This window comes from Lycium barbarum, chromosome 6 (assembly GCF_019175385.1).
Source record: "Lycium barbarum isolate Lr01 chromosome 6, ASM1917538v2, whole genome shotgun sequence".
Classification (NCBI taxonomy): Eukaryota; Viridiplantae; Streptophyta; class Magnoliopsida; order Solanales; family Solanaceae; genus Lycium; species Lycium barbarum.
The window spans coordinates 122,373,978-122,388,283 of NC_083342.1; the positions used below are offsets into that span (position 1 = coordinate 122,373,978).

The following is a 14,306-nucleotide window of genomic DNA, read 5'->3' on the forward strand; positions in this document are numbered from 1 at the left end:
TAAAGCTGAACAGCCAGGGGGAGGGACATGATGTTTTATACGTTGTAGCTGAAAAACCAGTGCCTTTTGATTCAACTCTTATATGCACATATAAGTCTCAGTTTGAACCTAAAATAGCCATACTCTTCCGCTAATACACAGTAAAGACCACTAGAACCAGCAGAGATACTATCAAATTCCATACACAATATAGCATTAGTATGGAAACATGAGTACATCTGACAGCAGACATGACGACAGATTCAAAGGCTAATCCTGGACCATTTTCTATCATAAGAAACCATCTCAACAAACATTATCGGTATCTTTAAAGAGGAAAATATCACATATCACAAGTTTGTAGATACTCCTACTAATATATTGGTCAACCATGGATTAGATGAACACGCTTCAGATCAATTTTAGACAGTGTGCGAGATATGATCACTATTTCACTCGGCTAATGCACAGACCCAAACAAAAGAGACCGGCTGTTTATTCAATCCAAACAGTGATCATACTAGACCTCAAATCAAATGTACATGCAAGGTGACTGATATTCAGCCAGTGGGAAACTTAGAACAAGGTTAACAATGTATAAATTAACTAATGCAGTAACATATAAAAACTGTCATATATCTGGATCACATAAATTCTTAAAGCATGAATCTCAATCTAACAGAGCAAGCACTAACTAAACAGGGATGAAATCAGAACCAGGCGTACTAGAGACTGCCTTAAAGATATATCAAATGCTAAATTACCAACCAAACCATATAAAGAAATTTAAACAGAGTTGAACCTAGTAAGTAACATATATGAACATGCTTGAAAACTACTACTACTAAGCATAACTAAACAAAGATAGCAATTAACACACATAAATATATCCTAAACTAGCAATTAACATGGCTGCCTTCTAACACATAGAACAAGTTAATAAATGAACAAATCTAACATGTATGATTCTTAAATTAACTACATGATTGTTTGGCACGGACATACACTTACTAATTGTGCATATGCAACACAGCTCAAATCAAATACAATTCATAACAACCCAACACTTAACTACACATGATTTGGAAACTCTAACTATCATGTTCCACATAGCGAAGATCTGATTTTATTAAGCAGATAAAAGAGAGAACACAACTATATAATGATTTTGCCAGCCCACATATTAGGAAGGATCCACCATTGACCTTGGAGGATGATTACAAAGTCCTACAACATGCTGAAGATGGGATATAGATTAACAACAGCATTAAACATCATAGTTTAAAAATCAAATCTCTATATCCTTATCTATACCTCAATTGAATCTGAGTGTATAACCATATCGAGCTGCCACTAACCAACAAAGGCCAAGGTAAATGAGTTAAATAAACATGCAGCTTGTAAACTAATCTTAACATTGCCCATCATTTTAACACAATATTTTTTTTTGTGATACGGAAATAACATGTTTATATAACAAGGAACTAGATTAATGTTGGCTGACACTCAAACATATACGAATTTTAGATTCGACATACGCAAAGACTAATTAAACAGTACATACTTAAACTGACATTACACTAATCGAACTAAATCACACTAATCATGTGACACAGCCATTAGCCAACACATAAAAAAAAATTAAATGACGCTATATCAGATTAAACCAAAGCAGATTTCTATTGCGAAAACTAATAACAGGGTGAACCAATAATTAATTTACAAACTAATTTCACACAAATACATATAAATCCACGAACACCCTTAAAACTACTGAAAACTAAACAAAGGAGGAGGTTTTACCTTCTTCGGGTGCAGCGAAGTGAGGCCTCGAATCTCCGATCTACCTTGAAACACCACAAACTCTTGAGTTGGTATCACTCGGAATCGAAGCAGTAAAAAAAAGGAAAACGTTTTTATACTTTAATCGACATTAATCGATACTATGACTGCTAAAAAACAAAACTAATTCAGCGGCTGAAGAACCCAATATTTTGGGGATTTTTGCGACTGAAAAAGAAGATCTAGTTCTTGGGGAATTTCATCAATCCAAAAACTCTCCCTCAAATGGATGCAAGGACTGGTATTTATAGTTGCGAGTTAGGATTTCTTGTGACGAAGAGAGAGAGGAGCGAGGGGATAAGACGAAGTGGAAGGGAGCGGCGTGGGGGACCGAGGGAAGTGGGGAACAGAGGGAAGTGGGAGCGGCAGAGGCGTGGGAGAGAGAGAGAGATGAGGGGAGAAGAGAGAGAAGGGTGAAGGGATGTGCGGTGTGGCTGAGGGAAATGAAAGGGGAGAGGGAACCCTACCCGTTTTCATTCAATTAAGAAATGGGTCGGGTCCATTTTTGGGCTGGGTCGATTTTAAATGTGGGCTGGAGTGAAAAATGTTGGGCTGAGTATTAAAATGTGGGCTGGTAATAAAATGTGGACTGGTCTGAAAATTGGGTTGGGGTGAATTAAAATGTGGGCTGATTTTATGAATTGGTCCGAAAATTCTGCCTTATAAAGCAGAATTTTCGCGAAACCGTGCCTTGCGAATTTTTTTTCACTGAGCGAGGGTCCGAACCCTGAATCTCGGGATATTTTCAATTACTTTTTTAAGCGAAGGATAAAAATTAAATACCAGTAATTTGAGGGACAAAAATTAAAGGCCAGTGCCTTTGAAGCACAATCTGTGCAAAAAAATGAAAATTATTGGCCATAGCCCATAAGATTCACCAGTATTTGTTTTTTTGGGCCGTGAAGAAGTTGGGTTAGTTACACTTTTGGACCATTTGAGAAAGTTCGTTGTGCAACAAAGGCTCATTCCTAGGGCACTAGAGCCCAATTTCGCCGTAAGGCTCAGAATTTTCATGTAATAAGGACTTTGTTCCTCCTTTCGTATATATCCAGTTTTTCCATATTAGTCTATGTTTATGCAATTTAAAGTATTATTTGGTTTATATTAATCTCTACTCATGATATATGTTCTTAATTTACATGTATCAAATAATATTATTGTTTTCAAAATAATCATTAGGTAATATTTGGGAAGGTTTATCAGTGACTAGGTTCGGACTTTAGAAAACTTTCCTTAATTTGATAAGAAGGAGTAGGCGTATAACTGCTACATTAAGTTAAAGAACTGACTGGTTATTTTAGCATGTATTTCCTTCATATCAGATTATTTCAATCTACCAGACACTCTTGAATTGTATCGCAACAGACGCATAAGTATGCCTGTAAATTTTTTTATTAAACATATTTTGAATTGAAATTTCTTGGGTATAATAGTGAAAAAAAAAAAAAAACTGAAAAGGTCTATGTGCTTAAAAGACTTCCATATGATGAATTAGAAAACAAGAGCGACGTATATACTCTGCTTGGCTCAGCCTCAAATACTCAAAGCAACTTGGAATAACTTCTACTTCATGCGGGGAAAAAAGATGTAGTAGAAAACTAATTATTGTCTAGAGATAAGTGAGGGTTGTTTAGTTGGTAAAACATCTCCATCCGCGACCAATAGAACCAGGATTCGAGTAACGTTGGAGGGAAAGTGTGGAAATACTATAGATCCTCAAAAAATGTGGGATAACCGCCCCCCCCCCCCCCCCCCCCCCACTTTTTTTTTTGGAGATTTAGATTGTGGTTTATTACAAATACTAGACGGCCTATGCCCGTGCTGCGCACGGGCCCAACACTTTAGATTATAGTGCATCTATGTGTATGTAGTTGTCTTTGAATAGTGATTATATATATATATATATATATTATGTTCAAAACACGATTAATATAACATTGTAGTTTGTGCTCCGTATCTAAAATTTTATTATATTAATGTTTGCTACGAATACAAAATCAGCAAATTTATTAATATTTTTTAAAAGAGAATACTTGTTTGAAAGGAAACTATTTTCCTCTCTTTGAGATAAAACAATAACAATATTTAAGCATCAGTTGATACTTTCAATTTTAATTCGATTAATTTAAAGGTGTAGAATACTTATTATGTTTTATCAAATTTTGATTTGGATAATTCTAATTCAAATTATTAAATTAATTTTACATGTTTAAAACGAAACAAAGTAGAAATTGATTTTCTATTTAAACGAAGAAATACTATTTTTTAATTTTTGGTAAATATTCTCGGTTTAGCTCATTTTACTTGTCATGTTGTCTTTTGTATGATTTTTTAAGAAAATGTCGATTAGAATTATAATTTGACTAATTTACCTTATTCATTATTTGATCTCCATTTGATATATTTTTTTTTACGACATTAATCTCTTTTCACATTTATTAGAGTAAGAATAAAAATAAAAAAGTAATTAAATTCTATCTTATTTTAAAATATAAATATTTTAAGTATATTTATTTTAGTAAACATAACAAATAAATGACATGGCGGAATATCAAATACAACAGTTTAATATCTAGATTAGATCTCAGGCTAATATAAAAAAAGAAAGAAAATTGTATGGTTTGACTACTTAATCTTTTGAAGAAAAAGCAATTTCATTTGCTCCCACTAATGGATTGATACGCACGTGACAATGATTCCATCATTATTGACTTAATGAGATACTTTAGAAATTACATGAATATTGTTTGATTTTTTAATATAACATTGTAGTTTGTACTCCGTATCTAAAACTTTATTATATTAGTGTTTGCTACGAATACAAAGTCTGCACTTTTTTTTTTTACATTGTTTATTTTTTTAATATGGGATTCAACTTTTTTTTTTTTTTTTTTATATATATATATATTGCTTGATTTTGTCAATATGGGATACTATGTTCAAAACACAATTAATATAACATTGTAGTTTGTCCTCCGTATTTAAAACTTTATTATATTAGTGTTTGCTACGAATACGCACGTGGCAATGAATCCATCATTGTTGACTTAATGAGATACTTTGGAAATTACATGAATATTGTTTGATTTTTTAATATGGGGTGCACTTTTTTTTTTTGGACATTATTAATTTGCACTATTTTTATGCATATATATTATATATATCTATCTATATATATATATGCTACGAATACAAAGTCTGCACTTTTTTTTTTTTTACATTGTTTGTGTTTTTAATATGAGCTTCACTTTTTTTTTTATATTGCTTGATTTTGTTAATATGAGGTCCACAATTTTAAAGACGATTAATATAACATTGTGATTTGTACTCCGTATCTAAAACTTTATTATATTAGTGTTTACTACGAATACAAAGTCTGCACTTTTTTTTTTACATTATTTTTTTTTAATATGGGGTTCACTTTTTTTTTATATTGCTTGATTTTGTTAATATGGGATCCACTTTTTTTTTTTTACCGTGAGTTTAGAGATGGTGGGTTCCACTTTTTTTTATTTTTTATATTGCTTGATGTTGTTTAGTATGGGGTCCACCCTTTATGGGGTGCACTTTTTTTTTTGACATTATTAGTTTGTACTATTTTTATGCACATAATATATATACATATACTATGTTCAAAACACAATTAATATAACATTGTAATTTGTGCTCCGTATCTAAAACTTTATTATATTAGTTTTTGCTACGAATACAAAGTCTGCACTTTTTTTTTTTACATTGTTTGTTTTTTTAATATGAGCTTCACTTTTTTTTTTATATTGCTTGATTTTGTTAATATGAGGTCCACAATTTTTTTTATGGGGCTGTTTAATATGGGGCCCAAAATTTTGTTTTTTTAAAGGGCCCACGATGGCGACGAAATGTTGTTGGATTTTATTTTTTATGGGGCTGTTTAATATGGGGCCCAAATTTTTTTTTTTAAGGGCCCACGATGGCGACGAAATGTTGTTGGAACGGACGACGAAGAGTGAGTAACAACTCACTCTTCTAAATAATAGTAATTATATTAGCTACATGAGTTCTTTTTACAAGAAATTGGAAAAAGGTAACACATGAAATTTATTGAAGGAAACATACAACAATCTAAGAACACATAATTCGACCCAAGATTTTCCAATATTTGTTTCACTAGTTGATAGTGTAATCACATGTTAAGAATACAAACTCCACCATAAATATTCACAGTCCAAGATTGTACCTTAATGTAATTACAGAGATTTATCCAATGAACATCATAGAAGACTGCTTACGTCTTCATGGAATCCTCCATAGAAGTTCTTCTCACAAGGAAGAATAGAGTTTTCTATTTATTGGGACAAAAATGCAGAGAAGAAAAAAAAAATTAAGTCTTTTATTTTGTTGAAGGGATACAACTTTTAGGGACTTTTCCCTTTTCCCATTTTATTTCATAATATATATAAAATATTATATATATATATATATATATATATATATATATATATATATATATATATATATATATATATATATATATATATACTTATTTGGATATGGATATGGGTTTACCCACGTGGGTAACCCGAATCCACAATTTCCTAACATTTATAAATAGAATTATAGGGTCATGTCCTCCTTAGTCCTATTTGAATTGAAAGTGAACATACAATAACGTTCCTTCTTTTTCTCTTGATTTAATACATTCTCAAAACATAAAAGATTTAGAAAGCACCACTTTCGAATAAAGAAATGGCAAATAAAACAAAGAATGAATTCCACTAGCGTAGTGTACACCATTGAAGGATTCTCTTCCTCGACAATATAATAATCCTTGCTTTGATGTTTCTATTCTAATACTTGATTCAAGTAAAAAGTTATTGATACTTAATATATCCGCCTACACGATATTAACTCATCCTTTTTATAGAGAGTCCGTCATGTTAGCTTGCTACCGAGGCTTTGGAATATCGCCATGCATTGCACTACTACACGGCCTAGCGCACCACATAAACTACCGGAAAAAAAGCCCAAAATTCAATGGCATGGCCGTTAAAGTACCTCAGCTGGTGCACAAAAATGACCTTAAAATCTTACTTTATGCACCATAGGCACACTAAAGGGTAATAAGTTTGAATTATATTTCTTATACATACATATAATATCTTGAATACTTTTAGTAAAATTTCGCTATTGCTTTTATGCACCGTGGAATGACATTGAAAGGCAACAGAATTTTTGGCGTTATGTTTTAAATTGTAGTACTACTTGAGTAGCTAAAGAGGATTATCCCATCACTGACGGATTTTCGGTTATAAATAACTTTTGACCACAATGCTAAAATGGCCCTTATTGCTGCTTGTTAAACCTCTTTCACAAAAAAGATTGGCAAGTTGTGCAAAAGTTATTTATTTATGCTTTTCTGCAACATGACGTTGAGGACTCAAATTCCACTCAAAGCATTGATCGATTATTTGATCATCTAACTTTACAATGCTCTTTTATTCAATAATTGGCAGTCTTCTTTAATTCTCCGTTGAAAGTCCTCCTTTCTAAAATGCTTTTTGGTGACTCGCCCTTGGACGAATCACTTGCAAAATACCTTGAAATTGGAGTTTAGTTCCGTGAGAATTACACCCCAAACGTCTGATTATATGTTCTAAACACGATTAACACTTAACGCTTGAGGCTCACTCAATAGTTCCTATCAAAATCATGTGTCAAATTCCTTAATTAGCAATGTTGACCCTTAAATTCTTTAACAAATGAATGGTATATAAAAGTTCAGATATTCGGGCTATGGGAGGTGAGGTGGGGGTAAGGCGTATGGGATGGGTGGGAGGGTCAGGTATGGTGGTGGCGGAATCCGGGCTATGGGAGGTGAAGTGGTGCACGCAAGGTGTATTGGAGGGGCATGAGGAAACAATTAATATGTAATGTCATTTGTGAAATTTGTTTTTCATAGTTTCATTAAAGAAGATTATTTTCTCATTTTTAAGAAATTTATTTTTCATGAAATAAAATAATTTCAGAAACATTGAACTAACCAATCATAAGAAAAATTTAAAATATTTTCCGCAACCCCACAATTCTCAAATCGCAAAAGCGGCGACTAATCAATGTCCCTTTGTTTCTTTAATAAGCAACCAAATCGAAAAATTTAATGCATCTATATAGGGCCTAACCAACATATATAATTTCTTTATTTAGAAAGGATATGATTAGTAGGTAGAAGGTTAATAGGTAGTAGATGTTGTCTCGCTTTTTTTCCCCTTAATCTTAGTAGTAGTATTTTTCATGTAGTTTCTTATCCTTCGACTTATGTTACTATCGATTGTCTCTTGTTATTCACTTATTAGTGTTCTGTTTTGTTGTAGTAACTGTTCCTATTTCCTTTTTGGCCTGCTTTATCTTTTCTTTACCCTGAGTCGAGAGTCTATCGAAAACAACTTCTCTAACTCTCAATGTAAGGGTAACGTCTGCGTACACTCTACCCCTCCCAGACCTCACTTGTAGAATTATACTAGGTATGTTGTTGTTGATGTAATAGAGTCTATATAAGTTATAAAATTAAACATTAAAATATTTACGCATACATAAAAGTCCATTTTTTTTGTAGATAATTTAAATCACTTATCAAACTTTTTATGATGACAAATGTACACCATGCAGTTCATGTTGTTGTTATATATACATGTACTCTATGTGGTCGTTCAGGAAATATCTAACATTTTCTTCTCCTTCCTCCCTAGCTAGGTAGTTCCTTAATATATTTCTTATACTAGCTAGCTAGATCACCATCCTATAAATATATTGTTCCATTCGCCTATTATCAGATACCAATTCAATTATCACCATTCAATTCACATAGTAATACCTACCCAGGCACCAATTGAAGTGTACGTTAATATCAAGAAGGAAGAAAATGGGGAACGATTTGTTGGCTTTTCTAGTGATGGTGATTGTGCAATTAGGGTTTGCTGGAATGATAATAATAACAAAGTTAGTGATGGATGGTGGTATGAATCCTTTCGTTCAATCAGCATATAAGCCAATTTTTGCCACCATCTCCATTGCTCCCTTTGCTTTTTTCTTGGAGAGGTACACCTTCTTCCTACCTACAATTTTAAAATTTCCTTTTCTTTTTCTTAACTTTTTTATTATATATGAGGAATAACAAGAGGAAGCTGGAGAAAAAGTAAGAGTGAGAAACTAAAAGTGTATTGTCTAAATGTTTTCCTTTATCTCATTATTAATTACTATGTCGTAATTATTTGATTCAGCCTCGAAAGCTAGGTCCTATTTCTTATACCAGCATACACTATAGTTTTAGGAGGATAATTAATTACTACTAGTATATTTTTCCGAAGGATAATCAATTAATTAAATGAAACATTTTTCATTTCATTGCGGACCAAGATTTATAGTCAATTAAAATTCCCTTTTGAATCCTACATCGAAGTTTACATGGAGATGGTAGGACTTGGGAACTATTCCTCGGATTAATTTTGGCTCATTTGTAGATAGAAAAATATTTTATTTGACAAAACTGTATAAAGTATGCACTTTTGTCGAAATGCTACTATTGAAGTACGGAGAATAACAAAAAGCTTACCACTATTTAGTCAGTCAGTTATTCAGTTTGGAGAAATTGTTTCTTGGAAATGACTATAAAATTATTTAGTGGCCTGAAAAAGACAGCACGTCGCAGTTTTGTTATTTCTCTTTTGTCTGTTTTCTGGTTAATTAATTAGCAATACTTTTTTCTAGTGGCACTCTTTCTGTTTTTTTTTTTTTTTTCTGGTTATTTTCTGCGTTTGTTAGTTGTTACATACTTCTACCATTTACTGGATGCTTGTTTTTTAAGTTTCTGCTCCCAATTTATTTGGCTATTATTATTTTTGTCTATTACCAAAAAAACTGATATATTTTTATTTAGAAATTAAATAATCCTACATTATCATTTGGTACTAGCAAGATTATTTTAATTCTGTTGGATTCAAAGCAAATTGTTTGGTGCAATCTAGTTTAGCAGTTTACTTGTATTTAATTTATTCATACGGATTTTTTTTAAAAATTTCTTAAACATCTGATCGATTGACTATGCCAAACATATTGGAAGCACGAATGATGATTTTTCGTTTCTTGGCAAACGAAATTGACGTCTGTTCCTTATTTGTCCTGCCAATTAATGGAGATAGCACAATCTTTTATCATTGTCTCTTGATTCAGCTTTTTTCTTTTCTTGTATTTCTTTTATTTCCTTATCTTGACAGGAAATCCAGACCCAAGTTGACACGCTCTATTCTTTTCCAGATATTTTTGTGTTCTGTTTTCGGGTAAGCATTTTCTTTTCTGTTGAACCTAGTTATATGAGGCCCGTGCCCAAGGTATAAAAGTAGTACAAGTTTAACTAAAGATGCATAATCTGTATCATATTTTCCTATCGCATAATTAATACCATAATCCAGTGGCACATTAAATATTTGCTGTTGATAAGTCTTCATTATTATTAAAGTTTCTCAGTCACCTAATTAAATAATTTTTAAACAACAAATTATTTATGAGGAAGGAAGTTTGGTAGAAGAATTATCAAATACCATAGGAACGCGAGCGACTCGACATTCTGTGAAGTAACATGATTTAAATTATGTAAAATAAATATAACTCAGTGAATATCGCAAATTTGAAAAAATTGACATTTTTATGAATTTGTGAGCATATAATTTCTGTATTTATAGATAGAAATATGTTTTTTGGTATTTATTAAGTTTTAATTTCACTCATCATATTTCATGTAACGGGATAGTTAAATGTGGTGATTTAAGCTTAGTTTTAGACGAAATTAAGCAAAAAAATAATAATTAAATTTATTAAATGAACCTCAAGAATCAATTTTAGTTCTTCATATATAATTTTTGCTTAAACATATTCATACTTAATTCAAATTGCAATTATAGTATTTTGGGTATGAATTTTTATATCAAATTTTAATTTAACATTTTTAAATTGATCTAATTCAATTTAGCTTCAAAGTTTAGTCAAATTAACTCTCGAAAAACTAAAAGTGCTACATAATTTGAAATCAAGGCCAAAAATGATTAGTAAGATCTAATAAAATGCTCTAGTTGGAAACGAAAATATGGCTCCAAAGTTGCTTAAAATTTGCCAAAATGTATTGACAAATAATATAAAGGGTAAATCTAATGGTCGACTCGGTCCATATTAGATTGGGCACATCCCTTAAGAAATCACTTATCCTTAGAAAGTAAGAAGCATTTTACTAAATCACCTTAATTAAAGAATGCCAATTTAATATGAATTTTTTGTTGTGTAAAAATTCACTTATCTAAATAATGATAAATTTGATATATTATAACTATTAATATCTTCTTAATTATATAAAAAATATTTATTTGGATTAAATATAAAAGCTATGAACAGGAGAAAGTAAGGGGAAAAAAGTTCACAGAAAGTACTATAAATATCAATATACACCAATTACACATAGTAATGGACAAGAAAAAATGAGTGAAAAATGAGAATATGCCAAGAAGAGAAAAAAAAAATCCACTTGTCACAACATTAGAGGATCAAATTCTTTGTGAGGACTATAAAAAACTTGGATCCTAACTTATATAGTATAGTAATGTGAGTAATATTTTTACACGGCAAGAAAAAGAAAAGCTCAAAGCCTATTTTGAGGCAGAGAACCAAAGAGATCTGAAAAGGAAAGAGGTCCACAATAGCAAAATGTGGAAATCACATATGCACACAAACAGAGACGTGCTGATGTGGCCGAGCCTGTGCAGAAACATCAAAATTACTTTCGAATAAGCACACAACACAAGCAAGCATGTTGACGCCCAGCTGTGTGCTTATTCACATTTTTTAGATAGTAAAACATAGTAGTAGTATACAATTGCACTCCACTAACAGTTTTCTTTACTATAAAGGACTGAATAAATCTGTTTGCTGTGCTCTTTTGGTTTTGCTCTGTTTGTTCTCATTAGATGAATACATTACATAAGTTACATAATGGGAAAGTGAGAAGCGCATTATAGTGTGATTTTATATTTTAGTCAAAGGCAAGTTTATTTATTCAACTCAAATATGGGAAATTAAAATTATATATTTTCTGAAAATGTATTGTGGTCTCTTCAATTATCAAATTTACTAAGGACCGTCTATACCTAAAATGTAATATCTCGTGCAAACTGTATGCCATCATTCTTCCATGGATAATCTAGAACTAGTACATGCCGGTCATTTTTCAGTTCTGTAATTAAAAAATAGTTACTATCAAGGAATTTCAAATTTTACAAGTGAAATTGGAGTTGAAAAATGAATGTTTGGGAATTTTACCCTTCTCATCCTTTAATTAACAAATGGCCTGTTGACCTGTACGATGCATGTTATCTAACTAAATGAGTATTTTAGTTAGGAGGCAAGCGGCTTAAATAAAGCGATTTGAAAATGAGAGACCAATCATCGACTATATTTGGGATTGAGCTGTATTGTTATTGTAATTATACTTCTTATTATAACTTGTTCTTACATTTTATTTTACCATGAAATATGCAGGATAACAGCAAACCAATATACATATTTCATTGGATTAAATAATTCAACTCCAACAGTTGCTTCCGCCATTGATAATCTAATCCCAGCTTTCACGTTTATCATAGCCGTACCCTTGGGGTAATTAATTTATTTACAATTCAAAAGTAAATAAGTATCAAATTGGAATATTATATATAATAAACTTTAATTCTGTGGCTGCAGGGTTGAAAAATTGGGGTTGAGAAGTATAGCAGGACAAGCCAAGTTTTGGGGGACAATAGTATGCGTTGGAGGGGCAATGTTATTGTCATTATATCATGGCAAAGTGGTTATTGGTCAATTAGGATATCACTGGAAATATGCAGAAAGTACAGGTAAAGATGTCAATGCAGCCCATGGCAACTTCTTTTTAGGACCTTTTCTACTAATAATGGCCAGTCTCACTTATGCCATTTGGTTAATCATTCAGGTAATACTACTCCCCTTGTCTTTTTTTTCACTTTTAGTACAGATTTAAGTTTATTTCTCAACCCAAAGTTTACAAATATCGTGGCTATCTCAGACATTTTAAGAAATTGTTCAGGACTAAATTTGCAAGTTTCTCATGTTTTGATTGGTCAGAATTTCTGAAAAATATTTTGGGAATAATTTTTTTTCTAGCTCTTACCTTCGGATTTTGTTGTTTTTGGGTTAATTAGGGAAGGGTAAGCGAGAAGTATGCAGCTCCATATACATGCATAACGTTGATGTGCTTAATGGCAAGTGTAGAGAGCGTCATCATTGGCATTTGCGTCGTCCCTAAAGTTTCTGAATGGGCTTTAAACCCTATCAGAGTTATCTCAGTTATCTATAATGTACGACTCTTTCGCTTCTTTTCTCCTCTCTATCTTATAATAAAAATAAAAGAAATCCTATTAATTTGCTTATGATGTTGACAACAGGGAGTTGTGTGTACGTCATTTGCATATTTCCTGAGCTCGTGGTGCATTGAAAAAAAAGGTCCTTTATATGTGGCGATGTTCAATCCTTTGCTGTTAGTTATTTCCGCATTTCTCAGTTGGACTTTGCTTCGTGAGAAATTATACCTTGGCGTGTAAGCATAGACAAGTAATTTATTTTCATATTGCAAGCTAATTATAATTTCCTAGTAAAACATTTTGCATTTCTTTGACCATTTTAAGGAGATAATTTATTTATTGGGAATGTTGAAATATCAGAGTTGTAGGGTCAATTATAGTAGTGGCTGGGCTATACGGTTTTTTGTGGGGCAAAAAGATGGAGACAAGTGAACCAGAAATTGAGGATGAAGTAACTAAAGGGAAGAACCAGTCCAGTAAATCAGTTGATTTGGAATTGCAATTACCTAACTCTAATGGTCATCATATAGAGTCGAAGCAGATATCATCAGAAGCCAAAGCTGAACCATGATGGGCCAAAAATGAATTGGAGTACTTTTTGTAATAAATATGAAATTAATCTCTTTGTATTTGAGCATAAGGTTATTTGTTAGACAATATATAAAAACCATTTCCCATTCAGATCATATGGAGCATGAGAAAAATACACACTCATCGGAACTTACATGTAGCGGTGTATTCATTAATTTTTGCTGGATCTGGAAACATTTTCCGGTGCCGAATCTGGAAAATAGTGTTTCTTTATGAGTGTATTCAATAATTTTTAGCATACAATCCAGTGTATTCATTAACTTTTTAGCATACAATTCAGTGTTTGGGGTGTATTTTATTTCTTGTATTTTGTATTTGAGTGTATCTGTTAAATTTTGTGCAAAATTGTGTTTGGGGTGTACTTTATTTTTTGTATTTAGTATTTGAGTGTATCCGTTAAATTTTGTGCAAAATTGTGTTTGGGGTGTACTTTATTTCTTGTATTTTGAAGGATATTTTTTTGTATACAACCGATTTCAAATATAATAAAGTGAATACAGT

At 31.8% G+C, this 14,306-nt stretch overlaps 1 protein-coding gene across 3 annotated transcripts; it reads left to right on the forward strand.

Annotated features, from left to right (window-relative positions):
• Positions 1–8,504: 8,504 nt before the first annotated feature.
• LOC132598482 (WAT1-related protein At1g09380-like) lies at positions 8,505–14,096 on the forward strand. Of its 3 annotated transcripts, none has more exons than XM_060311386.1 (7): positions 8,505–8,895; positions 10,071–10,133; positions 12,379–12,495; positions 12,580–12,826; positions 13,056–13,211; positions 13,299–13,464; positions 13,575–13,708. In XM_060311386.1, exons 1-6 carry the CDS (start codon positions 8,720–8,722, stop codon positions 13,452–13,454), a joined length of 915 nt encoding a protein of 304 aa, XP_060167369.1. In that variant the 5' UTR covers positions 8,505–8,719; the 3' UTR covers positions 13,455–13,464; positions 13,575–13,708. The 3 variants fall into 3 exon arrangements, with proteins under 3 accessions (XP_060167369.1, XP_060167367.1, XP_060167368.1); XM_060311384.1 differs by having other exon boundaries at positions 8,506–8,895; positions 13,299–13,450; positions 13,575–14,096; XM_060311385.1 differs by lacking the exon at positions 10,071–10,133 and having other exon boundaries at positions 8,506–8,895; positions 13,299–13,450; positions 13,575–14,096.
• The last annotated feature ends 210 nt before the right edge of the window (positions 14,097–14,306 follow it).

Bases quoted from the DNA above. Each gene is read 5' to 3' on its own strand.
- LOC132598482 (XM_060311384.1), top strand. From the start codon at position 8,720: ATGGGGAACGATTTGTTGGCTTTTCTAGTGATGGTGATTGTGCAATTA. The intron at 8,896-10,070 runs GTACACCTTCTT...TTATCTTGACAG, and splicing joins TTTGCTTTTTTCTTGGAGAG to GAAATCCAGACCCAAGTTGA. The intron at 12,496-12,579 runs GTAATTAATTTA...CTGTGGCTGCAG, and splicing joins ATCATAGCCGTACCCTTGGG to GGTTGAAAAATTGGGGTTGA.